Source organism: Esox lucius, chromosome 23 (assembly GCF_011004845.1).
Source record: "Esox lucius isolate fEsoLuc1 chromosome 23, fEsoLuc1.pri, whole genome shotgun sequence".
Classification (NCBI taxonomy): Eukaryota; Metazoa; Chordata; class Actinopteri; order Esociformes; family Esocidae; genus Esox; species Esox lucius.
The window spans coordinates 14,953,208-14,973,021 of record NC_047591.1 but is presented as its reverse complement, the minus strand read 5'-3'; the positions used below and the strand labels follow the sequence as shown (position 1 = coordinate 14,973,021).

Genomic DNA, 19,814 nt, shown 5'->3' with positions numbered 1-19,814 from the left:
CTCTTCCGGGTGAATACCCTAGCAACCGTGGACTCATTAAACTATGTGTATTTCCCAATCCTTCCACCGCACGGTGGCACTCAAGCTCACCACTTCTAGCTTTCAAGGGCATTTTGCAGTCGCAGATTGCCCTCTAGTGGCTATTGAGATAAACCCTCTAACTCTAAAGTCTTTTCCTGGGTGTTATTAACTGTTATTCAATTTGGAATATGTAATTCATTATATTTTAAAAGATCACAATGTAGCATTTCTGAGCAAAGTTACACTTATACTTGCCCAAATTTCATCCGCAATTCCAAACTCATGAAAACCAAGGATAGCTTACATATCTACACAACGTTTCTTTGAAATAAACGGGTAATTATATTCGCTTCATAAAAATAATGTTATGCCAGGATTAATTATAGCAGGTTTGCTTGACAAGATCAAAACAGACCTAGTCGGCGCTCTGCATTGTGATTGGTCAATATCCAACACATGCGTAATATGAGGACGCGCCAAGGATCCCGGATTGCACTCACCATACCGTAATTGTGTCAAGAACCTGAAAACAAGATTAAAGGGCGCTGCTGTAAGTAGGAATATTATAATTACACGTACTAACTTTAAATTATGTTGGATATGTGCTATAATGTTTATATTATTTGCGTTACAGGGCGGCGTCTACTTTAATCAAATTAGGTGAGTTTGACATTTTACTTTACAATACACCTGTTCCTTTGTTGCCAGACAATATATATTGTTGACATTTATTGACTGTAGTATTACTCTCCCATAGATTTGAAATTTTATGTGAAAATGTGAACAATGATATGATCATTATCATTGTTTTAATATTTTATTGAAATATTTCAAATTACACTGTATTCCTTGATCTGTGATCGTCAAAACGACTTTCTGTTTGTTTGGTGGTGAGGAAAAGGATGACATCACCTTGTTTTGACAAACCCTATCAAACATCCCAAACATATCCAAATAAAGGTAGCTGCTAAATTATTACCACCCTTAAAAAGGATGTACAAGTCTGAGCAAGTAATGAGCCACACATTTTTAGGCATTAGGAAAATATTGTACCCAATTAAAGAGAATCAACCAAGAGTACACATTACTCAAATTACAAATGTTTTCCCAACAATGTGTTGTCAAAACGATTGTCAGTACTACCTTGTGCTAACGGCACTGAACCTTGTGTATTATTGTTTATGGGATTTGAGAACACATCGGAAAGGATCTTTGACAATGTTGCTACTTCAGACTGTTTCCAGATCTTTGAGATCGATCCATTTCGGTCTGCAACAATTTTCAATTGGAATTTTTCAAGTTCGGGTGACCGAATGGCAATTGCAAATTGCTGATTTTTGTGGACAATTCACAATTTGTTTGTGGAATTCGATACTGCCGATTGTATCAAAGCTCTTTGGGTTATGAATACGGCTGTGAGACCAAGAAAGGAACGTACATCCATTCCGTGTGCCTTCCGGGTGATAAACGGCAGGATCGACCCTTACCAGATTAAGTCCCTTCCAATGTTCTCTAATCTCATAAATATTTATTTGGAAAATATTTAAAAATGTATACTTTGTAATTTCAGTTGATCGCCTTTAACAGGTATAATATATTCTGCATTAGAAAATTACTATCTAGCCTAGCCACCTTTAGCAAGGATGCCAATGATTTCGAACATGGTATTTAATTTTATTAGCCGATCTTTATAAAACAAGACACATTACATATCCATCACCTTATTGGATACGAAATGATGTAATAACTGAGAACAAATAGATCTGAAAACAATAAAGCCATTTATTCATGCCATGGGAGCCGTTTGGTTGATTTGAGTTATGGAAATCCACCATTTGCATTGTGACTACATGAGAACAGAGGAAGGGAAAGGGAAACCGTGCTACAATAGCTTATGTGTAACATACATGTAGACCAATATGAAGAAAATGACATAACATCTATAAATGTACTATAGGCCACATCCGTGTATAATGCAGTATATCTCGCTTTCACACCTGATCACATGGACACACCCTGCATGTTGTTGACTCTACAATGAGCCCATCCCATGAAGTGAATCATTAAGATGACATCATCCTTTTAGTATGAGGAAGTTTGTCTGCACTAAGCTAAATAATCTCCCAGGCAACACACCTATTGGTCACATGACCCAATATTTATACAGGTAGATTATGGATGTTGACAAGGTTATTATGACAGGGCCATAGTCAGAAACACAGCAGGTGCATTATCCCACCTGTTACCACTCAAAGCTAAGCAGGGCAAAACCCTGAAATATTAAAGTGATGCAAACAATGTTTCCACAGAAAACAAAATGGTGGAGCACAGAACAGAGCCAAGCCGTGTAATGTCCCTCCGGGCTGGACCTGGTGAAATGGACATCACCATGTCTAATCAAAATCTCAGGTACAGCTCATGTCACTCCAATCTAGCCAGCCATCTATGTCTATTGACACAATGTCGTGTTACATAGACAGCTTTCTGTTTTAGGATTTTACAACTGACCTCAGGTGACTTTACCCAGATAAGATACTAGTCAAGAAATCAGGTTCTACTTTACTTTAACCCCTTTGTCATACATTATATTATATATTATAATGTCATGACAGACATTGGGAAGAAGTAGTCACAGATCCAACATAACATAATGGAGGGAAGCCAAACTGGTCAGTCAACAACTAGTTGTTACCCAATAACTTATTACCTCAACCAATAAAGGATGCGTTTTCAATGTTATGTCAACATGGTTTCCGTTCCTCCCTGCTTTAGGATCCATGCCAGAGCTGTCCAGACTATAGGACGCCAGCTAGCAGAGATAGGGGACAGACTGGACCGTGAGTGGGCAGAGAGACGGGCTAACCAGTGGACTTGGAATCCTCTGGAAGTGACATGGCCTGTCTATACCCTGACTAGAAACATCTACAGGTGAGGGGAGATCAAAATGTTTTATGCAAAACCGGTAAACTTGCAATGAATTGGTTCCATAAGGATTATTTGCCTCTCGCTTGCGACTTAATTTGGCTTCAGGTCAAACACTTTTGGATTCCATGTAGGTTCTACAGAGTCGGGCTTGCATCAGTTCTGAACTCTGACTCTTTGCTGTCTAGTCACATAGTACGTCAGCCAAGTGAGGGTCTACCTGAAACCAAACGATTCTCAGGGGAAACTAAACCGGTTCTCCTACAGGGGCAGCTGAAGCCTACTTTTTTTGGAGAATATAATAAATGTATGCTTATTCTGCACAATAAACGTTAAACCCAGAGACACAATAAAAGGAATAAGGTAACTCCATGTTTGTAATCATGTCAGGGGGATACAAGGACATCTTTGGGGTCTGAAGAGTTTGTCTGGTGTGGTCAAAGCCTGGTTGGCCTCAACTGTCCACCATCAGGGTACGCGAAGGGTAGAGGCCTGGGCAGCCTGGGTAAGAACCACCACTACCATACTAGTCTTTCACATCTGCATGGGCCATAAGGGTCAAGCTTCCATTTGGGATGGGGAAAAGTCTTTCTACCACTCACGTACTGTATATTTCTCTACACAGGTTTCCAGTATTCAACCCGCAATCTGCCCTGTTTGGGCCAAAGCAGTTCTGGCCACTGTGGCACTGGTGGCCACGGCAACCATTTGCTCAGCATTGTGGGAAGAGTGGATTGGCGAGATGTTGCACTAAAGGGCCCTGAGCTGGACATCAGGCTACACCGTTGTGTTATTGATAACTTCCCAATGGAGTTTGGTTAAAAAATATATTTTTAAGATTTTCATTCATTATATTCTTATGAAGCGTGCGTGTTCTGAATTGTATTTGATGTGCTGGGTCACATCAGTTTTTTTTTCTTAAAAATGAATATGTGGTTAGAAGACCGTTGCTGGTCTGCGGTCTTTCCTTTAAAAATAGCATCCCTTACTGGTAGACAGAAACAATAATTAAATTGATTTTTTTTTTAATCACAATAAAATTAAAACTTGAGAAAACAAACATTTGACTCCTATGAATACCAGATTATTTGATTGGTGGAAGGACACTTGAATAAGAATTTCTGTTTCAGCTTATCACACTGAAGGAAGTATATGTACTGTACGTGTGTGTGTTAAGGTCTTTCTAAATCCACTTAGTACTGTTTTATTTCTCCAGGTGTATACAGGCCATAGACTGTACTACGTGCATGGACGTTTCTTGTCGGATCTTCCTCCTTTCACTCCTTATCCCAATGGGCACCAGACATTAAATTGTGTCTTTCGAGAGATTTTCCTCTCTGGGATATTCCCTGTCAGTATTCCTCTGAGTCACAGTGGTTGGTGACATCTACGTGGGTGTAGCTCTTGTAGGCCTTCATGTTGCACTTCTGCAGCGTGGCCCCAAGCTGCTTCCCTGGGCCCACCTCATAGGTGTGGGGGAAGCTTTGTCCCTGGGTCCTCTCATACATCTCGTGAAGCGTCTGCTCCCATTTCACTGGAGACACCAGCTGCTTGGCCAGCTGCCTGCGCACATGGCCCTCGTGCATGTAGCGCTTGGCGTCCACGTTGGAGTACACCTTGATCTCCGGTCGGCGAACCTAGGTTTGGATGGGTAGACAGACAGCTGTGGCCAACCTATTCATTTAATTTAGCAGTTTTCTTTAAGGATTACAACTGTAAACAATATACTCGACGGTGACACCTAAAATCTGTCAACCACCACCATACTGTTTCATAACTGAACCATGAAATAACATGGTGAAGTCCCGGCTGCACCCGACATTTACCAATTAGAAACCACATTTTTTGACTGCTTGAGTTCCTTACCTCCACCTGTCGGAGGACATCTCTCAGGGGCTCTATGGCAGACTCCATCAGCGTCGTGTGAAAGGCTCCACTAACTGGGAGCGGCCGCACACGCAGGAAGTGAAGTTTCCGTGAGTTTTGCTGAAGATAGTCCAGTGCCTGATGTAGGGGGGACCAGGGGAGAGGCTAACACTCAGTGTCAATTCCATGCAAGCCCCTGCCCACTAACCCTTCAGGAATTAAGAACTAGACTCTTCTCCAAAAAAACGCAAGGTATGTCATGCTAGGAGAATGATGTGATCCAACTGGAATGACAAAAACCTCATCCATCCATCCACCCAGCCCCACCCCCAAATTCAAGTACAATCCATCCATGAAACCAGCCCCATTGCCCAATTAAGTATCATCCATCCATCCTACCCCTGAGTGGATTCCTAAACCCCACCTCTTTGTGGCCGGCGATGACTCTCCCATCAGGGAAGAGGTAGTTGGCCACGCTGCAGACCGGCTCCTTGATGCCCAGACTGAGGCAGTGGTCCCTGGCCTGCAGACAGGCATGTTTATACTTAGCCTGGGGCCGTCCTACCACTGAAAGCATGCCGCTAGGGATCAGCTCTGACGCTTTCTGCATGGCCTCTGCTCGCACCTTCACTGCATACAGGGCTTTAGGATGGTACAAACAAAGAAACACAATAGCAACCAGGGTTGGGTAGGTTACTTTTTAAATGTAATTAGTTACAGATACAAGTTACCTGTCCACATTTGTAATCAGTAACGTAACTTTTAGATTACTCAAACTTGGATTACTTTCATATTAAGAGGCATGGGAAAACCAATAGGAATATCCATGGGCGAAAATTTCATCTAACTGTTGGGGGGGACAATAAACTTAAAAATTTTCAAGAGCAAGTTTTGAAGGGGACACCAATAATACAGGCACAATTAGGATAGCCTATGTGTACAGAGAGGAAAGCCTTACTTCTATTATTAGTGTAGCATGGAGACGGTTCCATTATCCTTCTTCTCAAAGTTTCTTTCTGGTTCAATGAAAAAGCTGGCTAAATTGACCAAAACATTCTTCAAAACCAATTTTGTTTTTGAAGTTGTTTGTAGTTGTTTACACAATCAAGCCACCGAACTACAATGGAATTTGAACTTAACTTCAACTTTAATTTATTTATATAGCACATTTAATAGCAACGTTGTTGCTTCACATTTATAATTAAAACACATATATAAACTCTTTTAGCATGCCTATGGCAAAATTAAGGCATGACTACACTCTAGACCCTCACACAACTGTAAAGTGAGATCAGTATACAGTAGACATGAAAGACACAATAAAAATAAATTACTATGTCAATGAACAAATAGCCTACTCTTGAACAAAGGAATGAACAAAAAGCTTAAAAAGATAAGTAATGAAAAACAAAGTAATGAAAATGTTAATACGTAAATATTGTGAAAATATAAAAGAAGTGTCCCCATATAAAAGAAACAAAATGATTTTGTAACAAATAAAACTATTAGGTTATAGTCACTCACTGCTATAAAAATATAAAAATAGCTGTAATTTAAATCAAACTTGCATGACAGGATAGGTACTAAACAAAAGTACCAAATGTATTTTTCCTGGTATCATTGGGCCCCACAAACTCTTGGCATATCTTATTTATGTTAAGACTGTCCAGCCTGTCTTTGTGCACATTGCAGACTAATAGGCTATGCTACGTTATTAAACAACCTAAACTACTATAAAACAAGAGAGTAACGTTATAATTGCTAACAAAGCAGAATACATTGGTGACAATATTACATTGGTAGGTAACTGTTAGTTAAGTTACACAAGTTAATTTACACAATAATATTTTTTTGAGAAGATTTATCAATGACTCAGCATCATCTATATTAGAGAGAAAATATCCGATGAACTTCATCACTTCATCCGATGTATAATTGTGAATAAAATAGCCTGGACTTACTGAGGTTTCACAACTACTGAAAACTTTGTTTTCTCCCGCCACCGACTGTGTGTGTGTCGGTGGTGACTGAGGTAAAGGGAGCAGCCAGTGGACCAAAACACTTTGAGACCAAAACTTTTTTTGTTGTTGCCCCGTTTGCATTTGTATTGTTTTACTACTTACACAATTATTTTAAGTATATACCATTATATTATTTACAATACACCTATTTTAATTATATTTTAGGGGGGGACAACCCTCAGAAAGGGGGGGTCCCGACCCCCCCGCGATTTCCGCCCTTGGGAATATCCCATAACCAACTTAACACCTTTTGCGGGATCAATCAATGTTAGAGTTTACATAGCTGGCAAAAAACAGAATTCGCATTTTACCTCATGGGTTGTGTCAGCTACAGTGCCTTTGGAAATGGGTTTCTAAACCATTGCTTTTTACTTCAGTATGATTGGGCTACATCTCTACATTACACGCTAAAGGTCTGTCAGATATTCAGTCATTCCAATTCATCAAATAAACCTTGATCTTCCAGAATCTTACTTTTTATCTGAACATAAACCAAAACTAAAATCTGCATAAACTAAATCTGTAGTAGTCTGATGATTTGGTCCACAACCAACATTGTCAAAATGTTGCAGAAACCCCCGGCACTTGAATGCATGTTTGCAATCGTAAACACCCATAGAAATATGATTTACCCCTGTGCGAACGTAACCTGCGATAATAAATGTCACCAGTGATGGATTTTCAAAACGCAAATGAAAGATATAAACTGTGAATATGAACCTGCATTCTAAGCTTAAAGTAAATGACGTCAGCAGCCAATGATAACCAATTAACACAATTTTCAGAGATGCAAAGCAGGCAGAATCACATGACCTGTATGGACGGAATTGATGTCAAAATGCAAATAATCATCCTTTGGCAGAGTGCTTCCCAACACACCTTTTCTCCTCAAATGTCGTGCTAAAATTATCGAAGATATACTCTGTTTTTACCAGCCATCCATCCAACCAACCAACCAAAACCAGAGAAATGTAAACTAGCGCTTCCTCCGTTAATAAACTGGTTGTGCGCGTCCACCTTTGCACACAACTGAGGTGCATAATTCATATTTCGGTTCAAATAACAATGTTTTTATAACATTAAATAATAAACTCAAACATACAACGGGGTGTCATAATTATTTCGCGCAGTTCTTTTTCAATTGAAGTAATGCAAAAGTAATCAGACAATTTTTCAAAAGTCTGTAATCCGATTACAATATTTGTGTTGGTAACGTAACGGATTACATTTACGCAAGTTGCTCTGATAGCAACTTGCGCCTGTTAACGGTGTGCATACATTTAAGCTTCGCACAACAGTGGATAGAGAATCTAGGCTCACCTTCTGCGAAATCCATGGCACCGGAAAACACTAAGGCGGCAAACTCTCCCAAGCTAAATCCTGCAGCTGCCACACACTTCTCAATTGCCTGGAGATGGATGAGGGGTGAGAGGAGTTTTACTTGCAAAGAAACACTATGTTTTATTATTGATCTGATTCTGATAATATGCAACTCACACAACATCCTTATCATTGACATTGTCTAGCTCTCCAAACGTGTTTTAAATACACTGTTTTCAATTTGTCATAGTGGGTACTGTTTGTAGTACTTAGCCCAAATAAATATATGTAATAAACCATGTAGGCTGCAACAACATTTTAAAAGTGTAAAGAGATTTGCATACTTTCTAAAAGCAGTGTAGCTCCAAAAATGGCACGTACTGGTATGCTAGCTAAGGGCAACACACTTTTGATAGCTTTCTATTCCGAATATTTTGGTTTTCAACTACAAGTGAAGTAGATTTACATAAATAGAATTACACCTTAACCGCATTGCATGGAACTTTACTGTACTTAACTCTACTGTACTGAACTCTACTGAACTATCTTCATTGTACATGTATTGTAATGTAAATGTTTATTGTACAGTCTCCTACTGCCCTACTTACTGTAGCTTATTTCATTTATATTATCTGTTTTTATTTATCAGCATGTTTTAAGAAGTAGTTGATATGAAATATATGAGTTAATCTCTCCACAATATATATTTTTTACTTTTACAAAAAATGTGTATAGGCGCATATGCACTTCCTATTTGGATGATAATGGCCCCTTAAGAACGGATTAGCCCTAACTTACTGCTGGGTGTTCGTGGTTAAGTCGCTCCACCGCTGCCAGTGATGTAACAAACACAGCGGGCTGACAGTGGACCGTCTTCATCAGTTCCTCCTCTGGTCCATTCAGGCACAAAGATAGCAAATCGTAGCCCAATATCTTGTGCGCGACTTCAAACATCTCCTTAACCTTTCCGTATTTCAGAAGCCCGCGACCCATCCCGACAAACTGAGTCCCCTGTCCGGGGAACAACAGCACAGTACAGTCACTCGGAATCTTTTTAAGCCTCTGTTGCTCTTCCTCCGGGAGTTGGTCATCGGTCTCTGGTGATGTTTGTATCTCATTCTGTGAGCCATGCTGAGGGGGGTGGTTTGACAGATTTCTGCACAAAGAAAATGACCTAGCCTCCGTTCTTGAGAGGATCCTCATCATATTGAAAAAACTAGCGTTGGCGCCTCTCATGTTGACTGATGAACCTTTCTCAGGCCAACGACGTGAATTTCCATAGTATCGCCAAATGCATCTTGCAATTTTGGGTCCACTGAAGCAGTTCTTCTGATTAATACTTAATAAATAGACTCATAAAATGCATGTGACTGTCAAAGGGCGCAGCCATATTGTTTAAGAAATGGACGCATACAGATGACGTATGCACGACGGTAACTTTTTTTTTGCCGGACCGCGTAAGCGGAGCGAATGTCTCTTACTGACTGACTGAGTGATTGACTGACTGATTACCAACCTGTTGTTAAATATCGTAGTGGTTAAATAAGCGGATTTGTCAACTGTATCTCGGGTTCGTATCTCCGCGAAGCGAAGTGCGCATTGTGAATGATTCTGTTACGACGGAAACTTCGCTGGCTAAACCTGAAATTGTTTACGGTTATATTGCGACTGTCTCACTAGCAATTGCTCAATTCTTATGATTATTCCTAAGACGTTAGTAGATACTGGTAAAGCCTATTACTGGCTAATAAGCTGCTAAAACGGCCATTGGCCAAAGATAATTTGTTCAGGATAGAGGCTATACTGACCCCGTAAAACGTAGAGCTCTGTGGTCTATGGTTAGCCTTTTGCGTGGGTGACTCAGGTTCGAATCTCAAGAGGGATACTTTCTATTGCGGTCCGGCTGAACTAGGCTTGCCTGGTTTCTTGTTTTTATAATGGCCTTCAGGCTATATATTTTTTAGATTCTCTCAAATTACACAGTAACAAGAAAAGCATTTCTACTGTAGAATACTATAATGCAATTTTGCAGACTAATGTGATCTGTCATCTATTTGTATGTTTTTCTTTTATTTAATTATTTTATGTTTTCCTGACATGTGCTGTATTGCATCTTTGCATAAATAAAAAAGGACTAGTAGTCAACCCAAACTTAAAATACATTAATATATAAATATATTAATATACAGAACCAATCACATTCAAACATTTTGGGGTTAATTTCCAAAAAACAAACCAGAACATTAGGACTAACAATGACATAGATTATGCAAACTTAACTTAATTTAAGAATTTAGAAAACCTGCAAGTGATAACGTTTTCATTGTATCAAGTGGTGAATATAACAATCAATGTAAGTGGAAATAACATCTCTGTATCTAGTATCTGTTTCTTATGATGTCTGTGAAAACTTGGGTAACTCGATTTTGAGTGTTTCAAGGAAGTTAATTTACTTCTTAGCAGCTATAATGAATAACTTGTGATGACCTGGAAGGGTGACCCAGTTAAATCATGTGATCATTAACCCATTAAAAGTCTGATATTAAAGCGAAATCCATGCTAAAACATATCACATGCATTCCAAGTTCAGTCTACTATCCACCTCTACTGAGAAAATGACTGTACATCATTCACACCACATATGCCCACACAGTATCAACATCTCTTTGTGATTGTACAATGTAAACAAATATACTTTCAGTGATATATAGGGGTTGGAGACATGTTTATTATTAACACTGTAAAAACAACGTGTATATAATAAAAATAAAAATGGCTGTTTTAAAACCACATTAGTCTGACTTTCAGTTGTCATAAATGCACCTCCCCAGACACTCCTCAGCTTTTTATAGTTGGTTGCTTAAACCTAACCACTCCACTGTGCTTAGTCTAATGCTTGACTGCCCAGTTGATGATGTGGCTTGTAACCATTGATAGATGCAATGCAACACCTGCACATTTTGATCTGTCTCGACTTTGCAGACACCTGCCAGAACTTGTATCATAAATAGCTACTATTATTCGTAGATCAGCCAGTCAGTGACAATTCACGGATCATTGTGGACTGGACAACCACGTTCATTGCCACATGCTTGCTTTCCATCCATTTGGAGGCATATTTTGATGCAAGTACTCAAAACTCATAACAATATGGACAATTTCCACCAAAATGCCCCAAGTGTGTGATGTACGTAGTTATAGTGTCTTTTCTGCTTACATTGCCATGTAAGGACATCATGCATAATTCACCACCATGCCAAGCTTACCATTTTTATTCACATAAAGATGTTATCTGTTAACTGAGCGACTGCATTTTTTCCTGAGTCGTAGTAGAACGATACATACATATTCACTTTGATATGGTGATTGTTGCATAAACATTTCTTGCATTATTAATTTTTCCAACATAAAAAGATCCCACTTTTGATTGTTCAACAACAAGTTATCTTTATCCATCAAACCTGTTGTGACAGCCATAAAATGGTTGGATGAAACACTTCACTGCCATTAAACCATTGGATGAAAACCCAGAAATTTACCAAGAATCACTATTATCTACCTTGTCCATTGGATTGTGCTTCTAATCCCTCAGGTTCTGATAGGGTGACTTCTTTCATCTGTTCCTGTAGCTCCTCCTCTATTGTAGGGGATTGCCTGTCTGTGGACTGCAATGCTTCCTCACTGGTTCTTGGTTGGAATTTAGTGATGAACTCACTGCTGGCTAATGCCCCCTCCTGTTTTGGGCAGGTGATTTTAGCTGGCAACGATGATAACTTATCTGTAGCAAAATAATCACATTCCATAATTAGTATAATTAATTGACAGATCATCAGTAAGATCTTATTTCTTATTGCAACACACCACAAGCATGAATATGTGGCATTACCGCCTGGAGCAACAGGTTTCATCAGTCGGTTGAGCTGAATGTTCCAGTGTCGTACATGGTTACTGGCTTTACGGAGCTTCTCCTGGACTTCCTACATGCCCAGACGAAATGAAAAAAGGAGAAAAGAACATACTGCTGGTTGCATACGTATATATCAGTTGTACTTTCTTTTACCATTAGTTCTTCACCAGCTGGTATTGACTAAGCTGCTTTATATCAACTAAGCTGCTTGGACCACACCTGAGAAAAAATGAGACAAAATTCCTCCTCAGTGTAATGCTTTTCTTTTACTGTGGAAGACATGGGACCTTAAAAAAACACTGTAGCAAGTTAAAAGTTACTGAAGAACACTCTTATTCTGCTCCCACATACCCAGACCCATCCTCCTTCCTCTCTCACCTCTAGGTGCTGGTGACTCCTCTCGCGGGTCTCTCTGAGGCTCTGGAGTTCCTGGGAGGCGCAGTGGAGGGCAGTTGGGGCTGGACACTCTTCCTTAGCTCCGTTCAGGGCCTCTTCCCTGGGGCTGACGTGATGAGATGCCTCCTGCTGCTGGAGCAGCATGCACTGCCTGCGCTTCTCCTCTTCGGCCTGCAGTACCCTGCGAGCACAGAGGAAGTGGGGGGGGGGGGGGGTAAGCTATCTACTCAAGCTGACATGCATTTATATACAGTAAACTAAGTGGAGAGCAAATGAAATTAAGGAATATGTATGTATGAGTGTTATGTACATCAATTTACAGATTTACAGTTCTATCCAGACATAGGGAGATGGCGAGAGATTTAAAAACACAGCAATTTAATTTGAAGTTAACAGGTCTAGAGGCAGCTAGCATAATCTTTCTAACTGCTGTGGAGCAGCTGGCCGGATAAGGGCCACAGCCTGGGGATGGAAACTATTCACATGGCAAGATGTTGTGGTGACTATTGACCTGGTCTATCCCCTGCCTGTCTGCTGGAGGAGATTTTCTGGAACATTGTGTAACCGGTAACACTTTCAAGTGTCCCAAAGAACCTCAATAAATGGAAGGGGGCATACAATTGCCCTTTCTGCAGACTCTGTGACCCATTGCAGTTTAACTCAGCAGCTTTTGGGTGCGTATCTGACTGTTCATCTGTTTCTGCGAGCGTATCTGTGTGTTTGTTTGCTCGCGTGTGTGTGTGCGTGTATATGTGTGTGTGTGTGTGTGTGTGTGCGTATGTTACCGCTCTAGCTCCAACCGGACTTTCTCCTCCTCCACGCGAGTCTGAATCTCTGTATTGAGAGCGGCCTCCAGTTTGTGTTGAATCAGCTCCAGCTCCTTGATCCTCCTCTTCTGCTGCTCAGCCTCTTTCTCCTTCTCTGCCATCTCAGCCTGCATGCTCTCCCGCAGCTGAATACACACACACACACACACACACACAAATCCAGTCAACCAGCAGTACTCCAGTTCCCCAGGCTTAGAGTTGAGAACCAGCACATGACTGTGAGAGCTGAGGGAATACGATTTAATCTGGTGGAGCGATAATTGGTTGAGTTCGGCTGAGACTGTCCAAGGGGGTGCAGAGACTCTGTCATGGCGGGGGGGCTGAGACTCTGTCATGGCGGGGGGGCTGAGACTCTGTCATGGGGGGGGGCTGAGACTCTGTCATGGGGGGGGGGGCTGAGACTGTCCAAGGGGGTGCAGAGACTCTGTCATGGCGGGGGGGCTGAGACTCTGTCATGGCGGGGGGGCTGAGACTCTGTCATGGGGGGGGGGGCTGAGACTCTGTCATGGGGGGTTTGCTGCACCGCTACTCATTCTTACTTCCTTCCTCTCTGATGTGATAGCATATGATAGTGATCTTACTTTCTCAGCCTCCAGTAGTTGTCTCTCCAACTCTCTCTGGACCTCCCTCTGTTTCTCCCTCTCTTTCTCTTCCTTCTCTCTGCGCTGTGCCTCCACCTCCCTCTGGTGCTGTGGGTCAAAAGGAAATGTTAGGGTTCAGCCTCACCCCTCTCCCACCCCTCCCTTTCTCTTTCTCTACCCCCTTACCTGAATAATAATCTCTATCGTCTTTTCTTGCCGTTCCTTCTCCAGATTGGCTTGAGCTGTAAGATCATCTGATTGACTGCCGCGGGGGCTCCTGGCACCCAGGCTCATGCTACGCTCTCGTTGGCTGAGCTCTCTCTGGATCCGCCTCTTCAGCTTTAGTTCCTGGTGCAAGGAGGACTTTTTTTCACTCTGGAGACGGATGGCCTGCTGCACAGCTGAGTGAAAGGACACACAAGTTTAACTATCCTTATGGAGAAAGTGTATCAATTCAAGATCCTACTTTTCCCTAAACCTATCTTTGACCTAACTCTGAATGGTTGATTTGTTCTTGTTTTACTATCCTGTGGGGATTTCTGTCCCCACAAGTATTGAAAAATCAAAGACAAAAACACACACCAAATCACAGGAGACTCAAACAAAAAGTGTATTCCTCCAATACTACTTCAGTACCCAAATGCCAACCCAATGTCTTAACAATTAGATCATGAGAAAAATCTTCCAATGCTCTCAGGGCAAAGCTACTGCATTACAGGTTCTCAGATCCCACCTTGTGTCCACTCCACTTTCTGTTTCTGGTCTGCAGCACTCATCTCGTAGGTCTTGCATGGTGTCTTCACACAAAAGAGACAACGCTTCCCATCCTTGTCTGGAATAGCCTAAGAAAGAGAAATGAAAATCGTTGTTTGGCTATCAGGATCACAATACTTGTATTCCTCAGGATTAGTACCAGCGACGCAGCAAAATTTAATTGGGGTGGTGAACCAACCCCTGAAATGCAGAGTTGTGCTAAAATAAAAAATTTTCAGGATTTTTAGATTCAAGAATTCATCAGAATAAAAAAATGACCTCCACCACACAGTACTGGTCCAGTGGGATCTCTCCCTTCTTTTCTTTTAGTTCCTCGTTGCTGTAGTAGGCCATGACAGAGGGCCTGAGCACGAACCAACGCTCTGTCCAGTTCCTACGCACGTGTCCCTTCTTCCACATGTAACCCTAAGAGAGAGGGAAGGATCATTGTCAATGTATCGTGGACTTTATTCAGTGAACGCACACACACATACATCCCCAATCTCCTAATCACACACAAAGGCGCCAACCCACTCCCCGCACACTCACGCTTTTCAGGACATTGTGGTACATTTCAAGGAAGACATGGTCTAGGGCCAGACTGAAGGCCTCCACACTGGTGACCCTCAGCAACCTCCCAGTGTCCATATGGTCAAGGAACATCCACACTGACATGCCCTCCTCCTGGACAGAGGCATCCTGGGATAGCAGGTCCTCCAGAGGCTTGCCATCCCACTCCTGGTTCATTGCTGTGGAGATTTTCTTCAGCAAATATTCCACCTGCATGAGTGTGTGTTTGTGTAAAATGACCAATCAGATAACATATTCATTCTTCAATTGGGTCAGTTATATGGAATTACACACTGCTGCGGAAGATATTGATTGAGTTCATGTTATCAACAGGAAACCAAATCGCTCCTACTAATGGTTTTATACACCCTGACTTCCTGCCTAGGGGAAAACAGGAAGTAGGGACACAGTTTAGTAAAAACAATAGTCAGAAAGAGCCACTGTATCAGACTTGACTGAATGTGTTGCTATCTCCATTTGAGCTGTAGAATGTGTATATTTATTTACATATCTGTTTTTCTCACAAAAAGATATCATCTGGCTTTATATTTTAACTGTGGTCAGTCTTTCCCTCCACCCACTCCCCCAACTCTCCTCACCTCCAGAGGGATCATGACAAGTGGGTAGTGGTCCTCTGAGAGCAAGTTAAACAAACAGAACAGTTTGAAACAGTCTCTTGGGGAGCACAATAGGCCCCCTTGGCTGCTAGTAGGTTTGTAGTTCTTCTTCTTGGTCATCATCCAGCACAGGTCGTCAAACTCCTCCTTGTCAAACGCCCCCTCTTTGACCTGAATGCAGGAAACCCTCAATTAAGTTTTCATGGGATGGGCATATTGGACAGAATGCAATTGCTGAGGTAGTGTTGAGCAACCGTACCTTGGACAGTATGTATTTGTTGAGGTAGTGTTGAGCTAGGGTACCTTGGACAGTATGTATTTGTTGAGGTAATGTTATGCTCGGGTACCTTGGACACTATGTATTTGTTGAGGTAGTGTTGAGCTCGAGTACCTTGGACAGTATGTATTTGATGAGGTAGTGTTGAGCTCGGGTACCTTGGACAGTATGTATTTGTTGAGGTAGTGTTGAGCTCGGGTACCTTGGACAGTATGTATTTGTTGAGGTAGTGTTGAGCTCGGGTACCTTGGACAGTATGTATTTGTTGAGGTAGGGCATGTAGCCATGGGTTGACACAGGTCCACTGTCATCATCTTGAAAATGTTCCTCCAGTGCCACAGGGTCGTGTGGGATGTTCAACACTGTGTAAAGGTTATGAGAGAGAACCTGTGACACACAGAAACACATGTACACACGGACACCCACCCATACACACACATACACACACACACACAGGGAAAAAATAAGAAAATCTCTTCGTCAATAGAAAATCCTTAATATTCTTGTACTACCCCCCCCCAGTGTAAGTTGCTGTTGCAATAGCTCACATAACCTCCAAACACCTCAGCACATCAGACGAAACAACAAGACGACGACGATGACGAGCAACTCAAGCAGTGTAAACAATATGTTAATATGCACCGACACACTCGGAACAACCACACACCCAAGGCCCCTAGGGGCGAGCATGTCTGGACGCCTGCATGCTCTTACCTGGGATTCTCACCAAAGGGAGAACGCAACATGTTTGAACTCGACAGGCCAGAAGATTACTAAGGAAGATTCCAGAGGAATATATTGTGATAAACTCGGGCTGCGTGCCGTAATGGGAGAGAGACAGTTGTGGACTTTGAAATGGGGACAGCTGACTACCGCCTGCGCTGTTTTACTTAATGAGAGAGGGTTTGGAATTAGGTCTGAGCACTATGCTCACTCCTCATCAGGAGGCACCCATGTTTAAAAGTCCCAAATGTACAGACAGATTTGGGTTGTGTGTGTGTGTGCGAGTGGGTGTGTGTGTGTGCGGGTGGGTGTGTGTCTGTGAGAGCGATTAAGAGAGGGAAAGACAATGTTTTATGTGTATATTTCTCTAACTGAGATCTGTTAAATGCAACTAACAATAATTAGTAACAAGAATAAGACAGAAAATAATTCTAATAAGAATGAAATAATATGAAAGCAAAAACAACAACCTGTAGAACCTGTCCATAGATTAAAGCTGAATAACTTATTATACCAAATAATAACAGTGTGTGATAGGCTGTTATTAAGGCTATCTTGATAAGATCTTTAAACTACATAATGTTCTTTTATAAGGTTATCTAAAGAAACTTCTACGTTAATATTATTATGTGAATTGTAAGTTACAAGTAACAGGCGGCAGAGGGGCATACAGAGCCAACTCAACACCCATTTCCTGATTATAAAGCTCAGCACTTGGAAAAATAACACTTTAAATCCAACCTTCAACTGGGACTTGGATACTTTGCCGCATTTCTCCACGTCCAGCGATGTGAACGCGTACCAGATGGACTTCAGGAGCTCGGATTGCAGGTCCATTTTGGAGACAGATGTCTTTGCGCCTACATTCCAAACCAAGCGTTGTTGTGCACAGCACAGTGCTAATGCCAACTCAAGTGGTAGAGAAGGCGAAAAAGAGACATTAGTAAGGGGGCGGAGAGTGGGGAAAAATGAATAAAATGAGGCGAGAATAAAATTTTTATTTATGATCATAACGATCAGTACGTCAATTTGAATTTATTTAAGTCAGAAAATGAATATTCAACTTTTCAGGTTTGGATTGAAGGCTACCAAATAAACCTTTACGTTTTACGGACATTTAAATTAAGTTACTTATAACTCTGGGGAAGTGGCAACCTTGTAACATATAGACGTAGGTTGTTTCAAAGGTGTCTTTATTCAATGACGATGTGACATGTGGACTTGAAGGGCTCCCTGGTAACGTTGAAATCCGTTACGTTTATTCACCTATTTACACCAGATATCTTGAATGCGTCGTTTTTCACTCTGAGCGCGTACGATTGAATCAAAGGAGTCACCTTTGATATTGACCAACGACTGCAGTGAAGTTAGCTTTATATTCAAGATTCGGACTTTGATCAAGATTCGGACAATACCTCATTAATGAAACCTGCCAGAAAGACAGAAATGACATATTCTGAATCCGCTGGCGATAGCGAACAAGCAACACTCATTGTTTTTCCATATTGGGTTCATATTAATCTTTCAGAGTCGAAAAGAACGTGAAAAACGATGCGAGGGTTTAGGCACCGTCTTAAAGGTGCACCATCATATGGTCATTTTGATGAAAAACGTCAGTTGTTTATGTAAATGTCAATAGCTCGAATCAAAATTACCAACCAATATGTCTTCAGTGACAACTGCTCTACCATCAACATCCTCCAATTTTCCAATGTAGGTAATTATTAATAGTTTTTAAAGCATTTGTTAAACAAAAATGTCCAAATGGAAAAATAGCCCAACTAAAGGATGTTGATGGTAGAGCAGCTCTCCCTAAAGCTATATCAGTTAATTATATCCATATAAGTTTTATTGGGTCCGAGCAATTGAACAGAATTCAGGAAAAATTGCTTTATAAACTAGTAATAATGTCAACAATTTAGAAATAGCCAAACTCAAGGATGTTGATGGTAGAGCAGGTCTCCCTGAAGCTATATCAGTTGATTATCTCCATATAGGTTTTATTGGGTCCAAGCCATTGAGCATTTTCGATTGAAATATGCTTTATAAATTAGGAATAATGTCAAAAATGTTAAAATAGATAAACTAAATGATGTTGATAGTAGAGCAGATCTCCCTGAAGCGATAACAGTTGATTATTTCAATATAAATTATATTGGGTCCGAGCTATTGAACAGAATTCATGAAAAATTGCTTTAGAAACTAATAATAATGTCCAAAATTGAAAAATAGACAATCTAAAGGATGTTGATGGTAGAGCAGCTGTCCCTGAAACTATATCAGTGGATTATTTCCTTATAAGTTTTATTGGGTCCAAGCTATTGAGCATTTTTTATTTTAAAATGTTTTATAAACTAGAAATAAAGTAAAAAACTAGCTAAATAGCTAAACTAAAGGATTTTGATGGTAGAGCAGCTCTCCCTGAAGCATTTTCAGTTGGTTATTTCCATATAAGTTTCATTGGGTCTAAGCTACTGAGGAATTTTGATGGAAAGAGCAACAGTAGAGCAGCTGTCCCTGAAGCAATGTCAGTAGTTTTTTTCAACAGATGTTTTTTTGGGTCAGAGATCTTGAGATTTCTCAGAATTAAAATGTTTTAAATAATATTAATAATTTCCTTAACTATAAATCTGAATGATGTTCATGGTAGGGCAGTTGTCCCTGACGGTCTATTATAAAATATACCTTGGGTCTGAAGTACTGACCTTTATTTTAATAACAGGCAATAAAATACTTTTTACCTTTACCTTTTTAAAAATGCAAAACCCCAACCATGTAAATGTTAGGGTTACCGAATTCTGAGGTCTTTATAGTTGTTTTCATTGGTTAATGTTTTTTGTTCGCAATGCATTTGGCTTTTGTCAGTAAAAACTACATTCAATATGTACTTTTAACATGCTCCCTTAACGGAGAATACAAGGAGAATCCGCCACAGACATAACTGTAATGTCGTCTTTTTAAAATTGAACGCAACAGAGAAAACAGTGAGTGTTGCTTGTTCGCTATCGCCAGC

At 40.8% G+C, this 19,814-nt stretch overlaps 3 protein-coding genes across 5 annotated transcripts; 1 reads left to right on the top strand and 2 right to left on the bottom strand.

The window, feature by feature from the left end:
- The first annotated feature begins 489 nt into the window (after nt 1-489).
- Nucleotides 490-3,988, top strand: bik (BCL2 interacting killer). Of its 2 annotated transcripts, XM_034290228.1 has the most exons (6): nt 490-571; nt 656-681; nt 2,331-2,430; nt 2,794-2,949; nt 3,334-3,448; nt 3,569-3,988. In XM_034290228.1, exons 3-6 carry the CDS (start codon nt 2,339-2,341, stop codon nt 3,695-3,697), a joined length of 492 nt encoding a protein of 163 aa, XP_034146119.1. In that variant the 5' UTR covers nt 490-571; nt 656-681; nt 2,331-2,338; the 3' UTR covers nt 3,698-3,988. The 2 variants fall into 2 exon arrangements, with proteins under 2 accessions (XP_034146119.1, XP_034146120.1); XM_034290229.1 differs by lacking the exons at nt 490-571; nt 656-681 and having other exon boundaries at nt 2,323-2,430.
- mcat (malonyl CoA:ACP acyltransferase (mitochondrial)) lies at nt 3,952-9,643 on the bottom strand. The gene is made up of 5 exons (XM_010887412.5): nt 8,949-9,643; nt 8,151-8,238; nt 5,234-5,451; nt 4,810-4,947; nt 3,952-4,580 (listed from the first exon to the last, which is right to left on the bottom strand). The coding sequence occupies exons 1-5, from the start codon at nt 9,384-9,386 to the stop codon at nt 4,296-4,298; spliced, it is 1,167 nt and encodes a 388-aa protein (XP_010885714.1). The 5' UTR covers nt 9,387-9,643; the 3' UTR covers nt 3,952-4,295.
- A 1,636-nt stretch (nt 9,644-11,279) lies between these two features.
- On the bottom strand, nt 11,280-17,765 carry def6c (DEF6 guanine nucleotide exchange factor c). Of its 2 annotated transcripts, XM_010887413.3 has the most exons (12): nt 17,543-17,765; nt 16,325-16,465; nt 15,784-15,972; nt 15,164-15,394; nt 14,894-15,040; nt 14,595-14,703; nt 14,048-14,262; nt 13,862-13,969; nt 13,239-13,405; nt 12,436-12,634; nt 12,037-12,127; nt 11,280-11,928 (listed from the first exon to the last, which is right to left on the bottom strand). In XM_010887413.3, exons 1-12 carry the CDS (start codon nt 17,636-17,638, stop codon nt 11,702-11,704), a joined length of 1,920 nt encoding a protein of 639 aa, XP_010885715.1. In that variant the 5' UTR covers nt 17,639-17,765; the 3' UTR covers nt 11,280-11,701. The 2 variants fall into 2 exon arrangements, with proteins under 2 accessions (XP_010885715.1, XP_034145847.1); XM_034289956.1 differs by lacking the exons at nt 16,325-16,465; nt 17,543-17,765 and adding an exon at nt 16,061-16,146.
- Nucleotides 17,766-19,814: the final 2,049 nt, after the last annotated feature.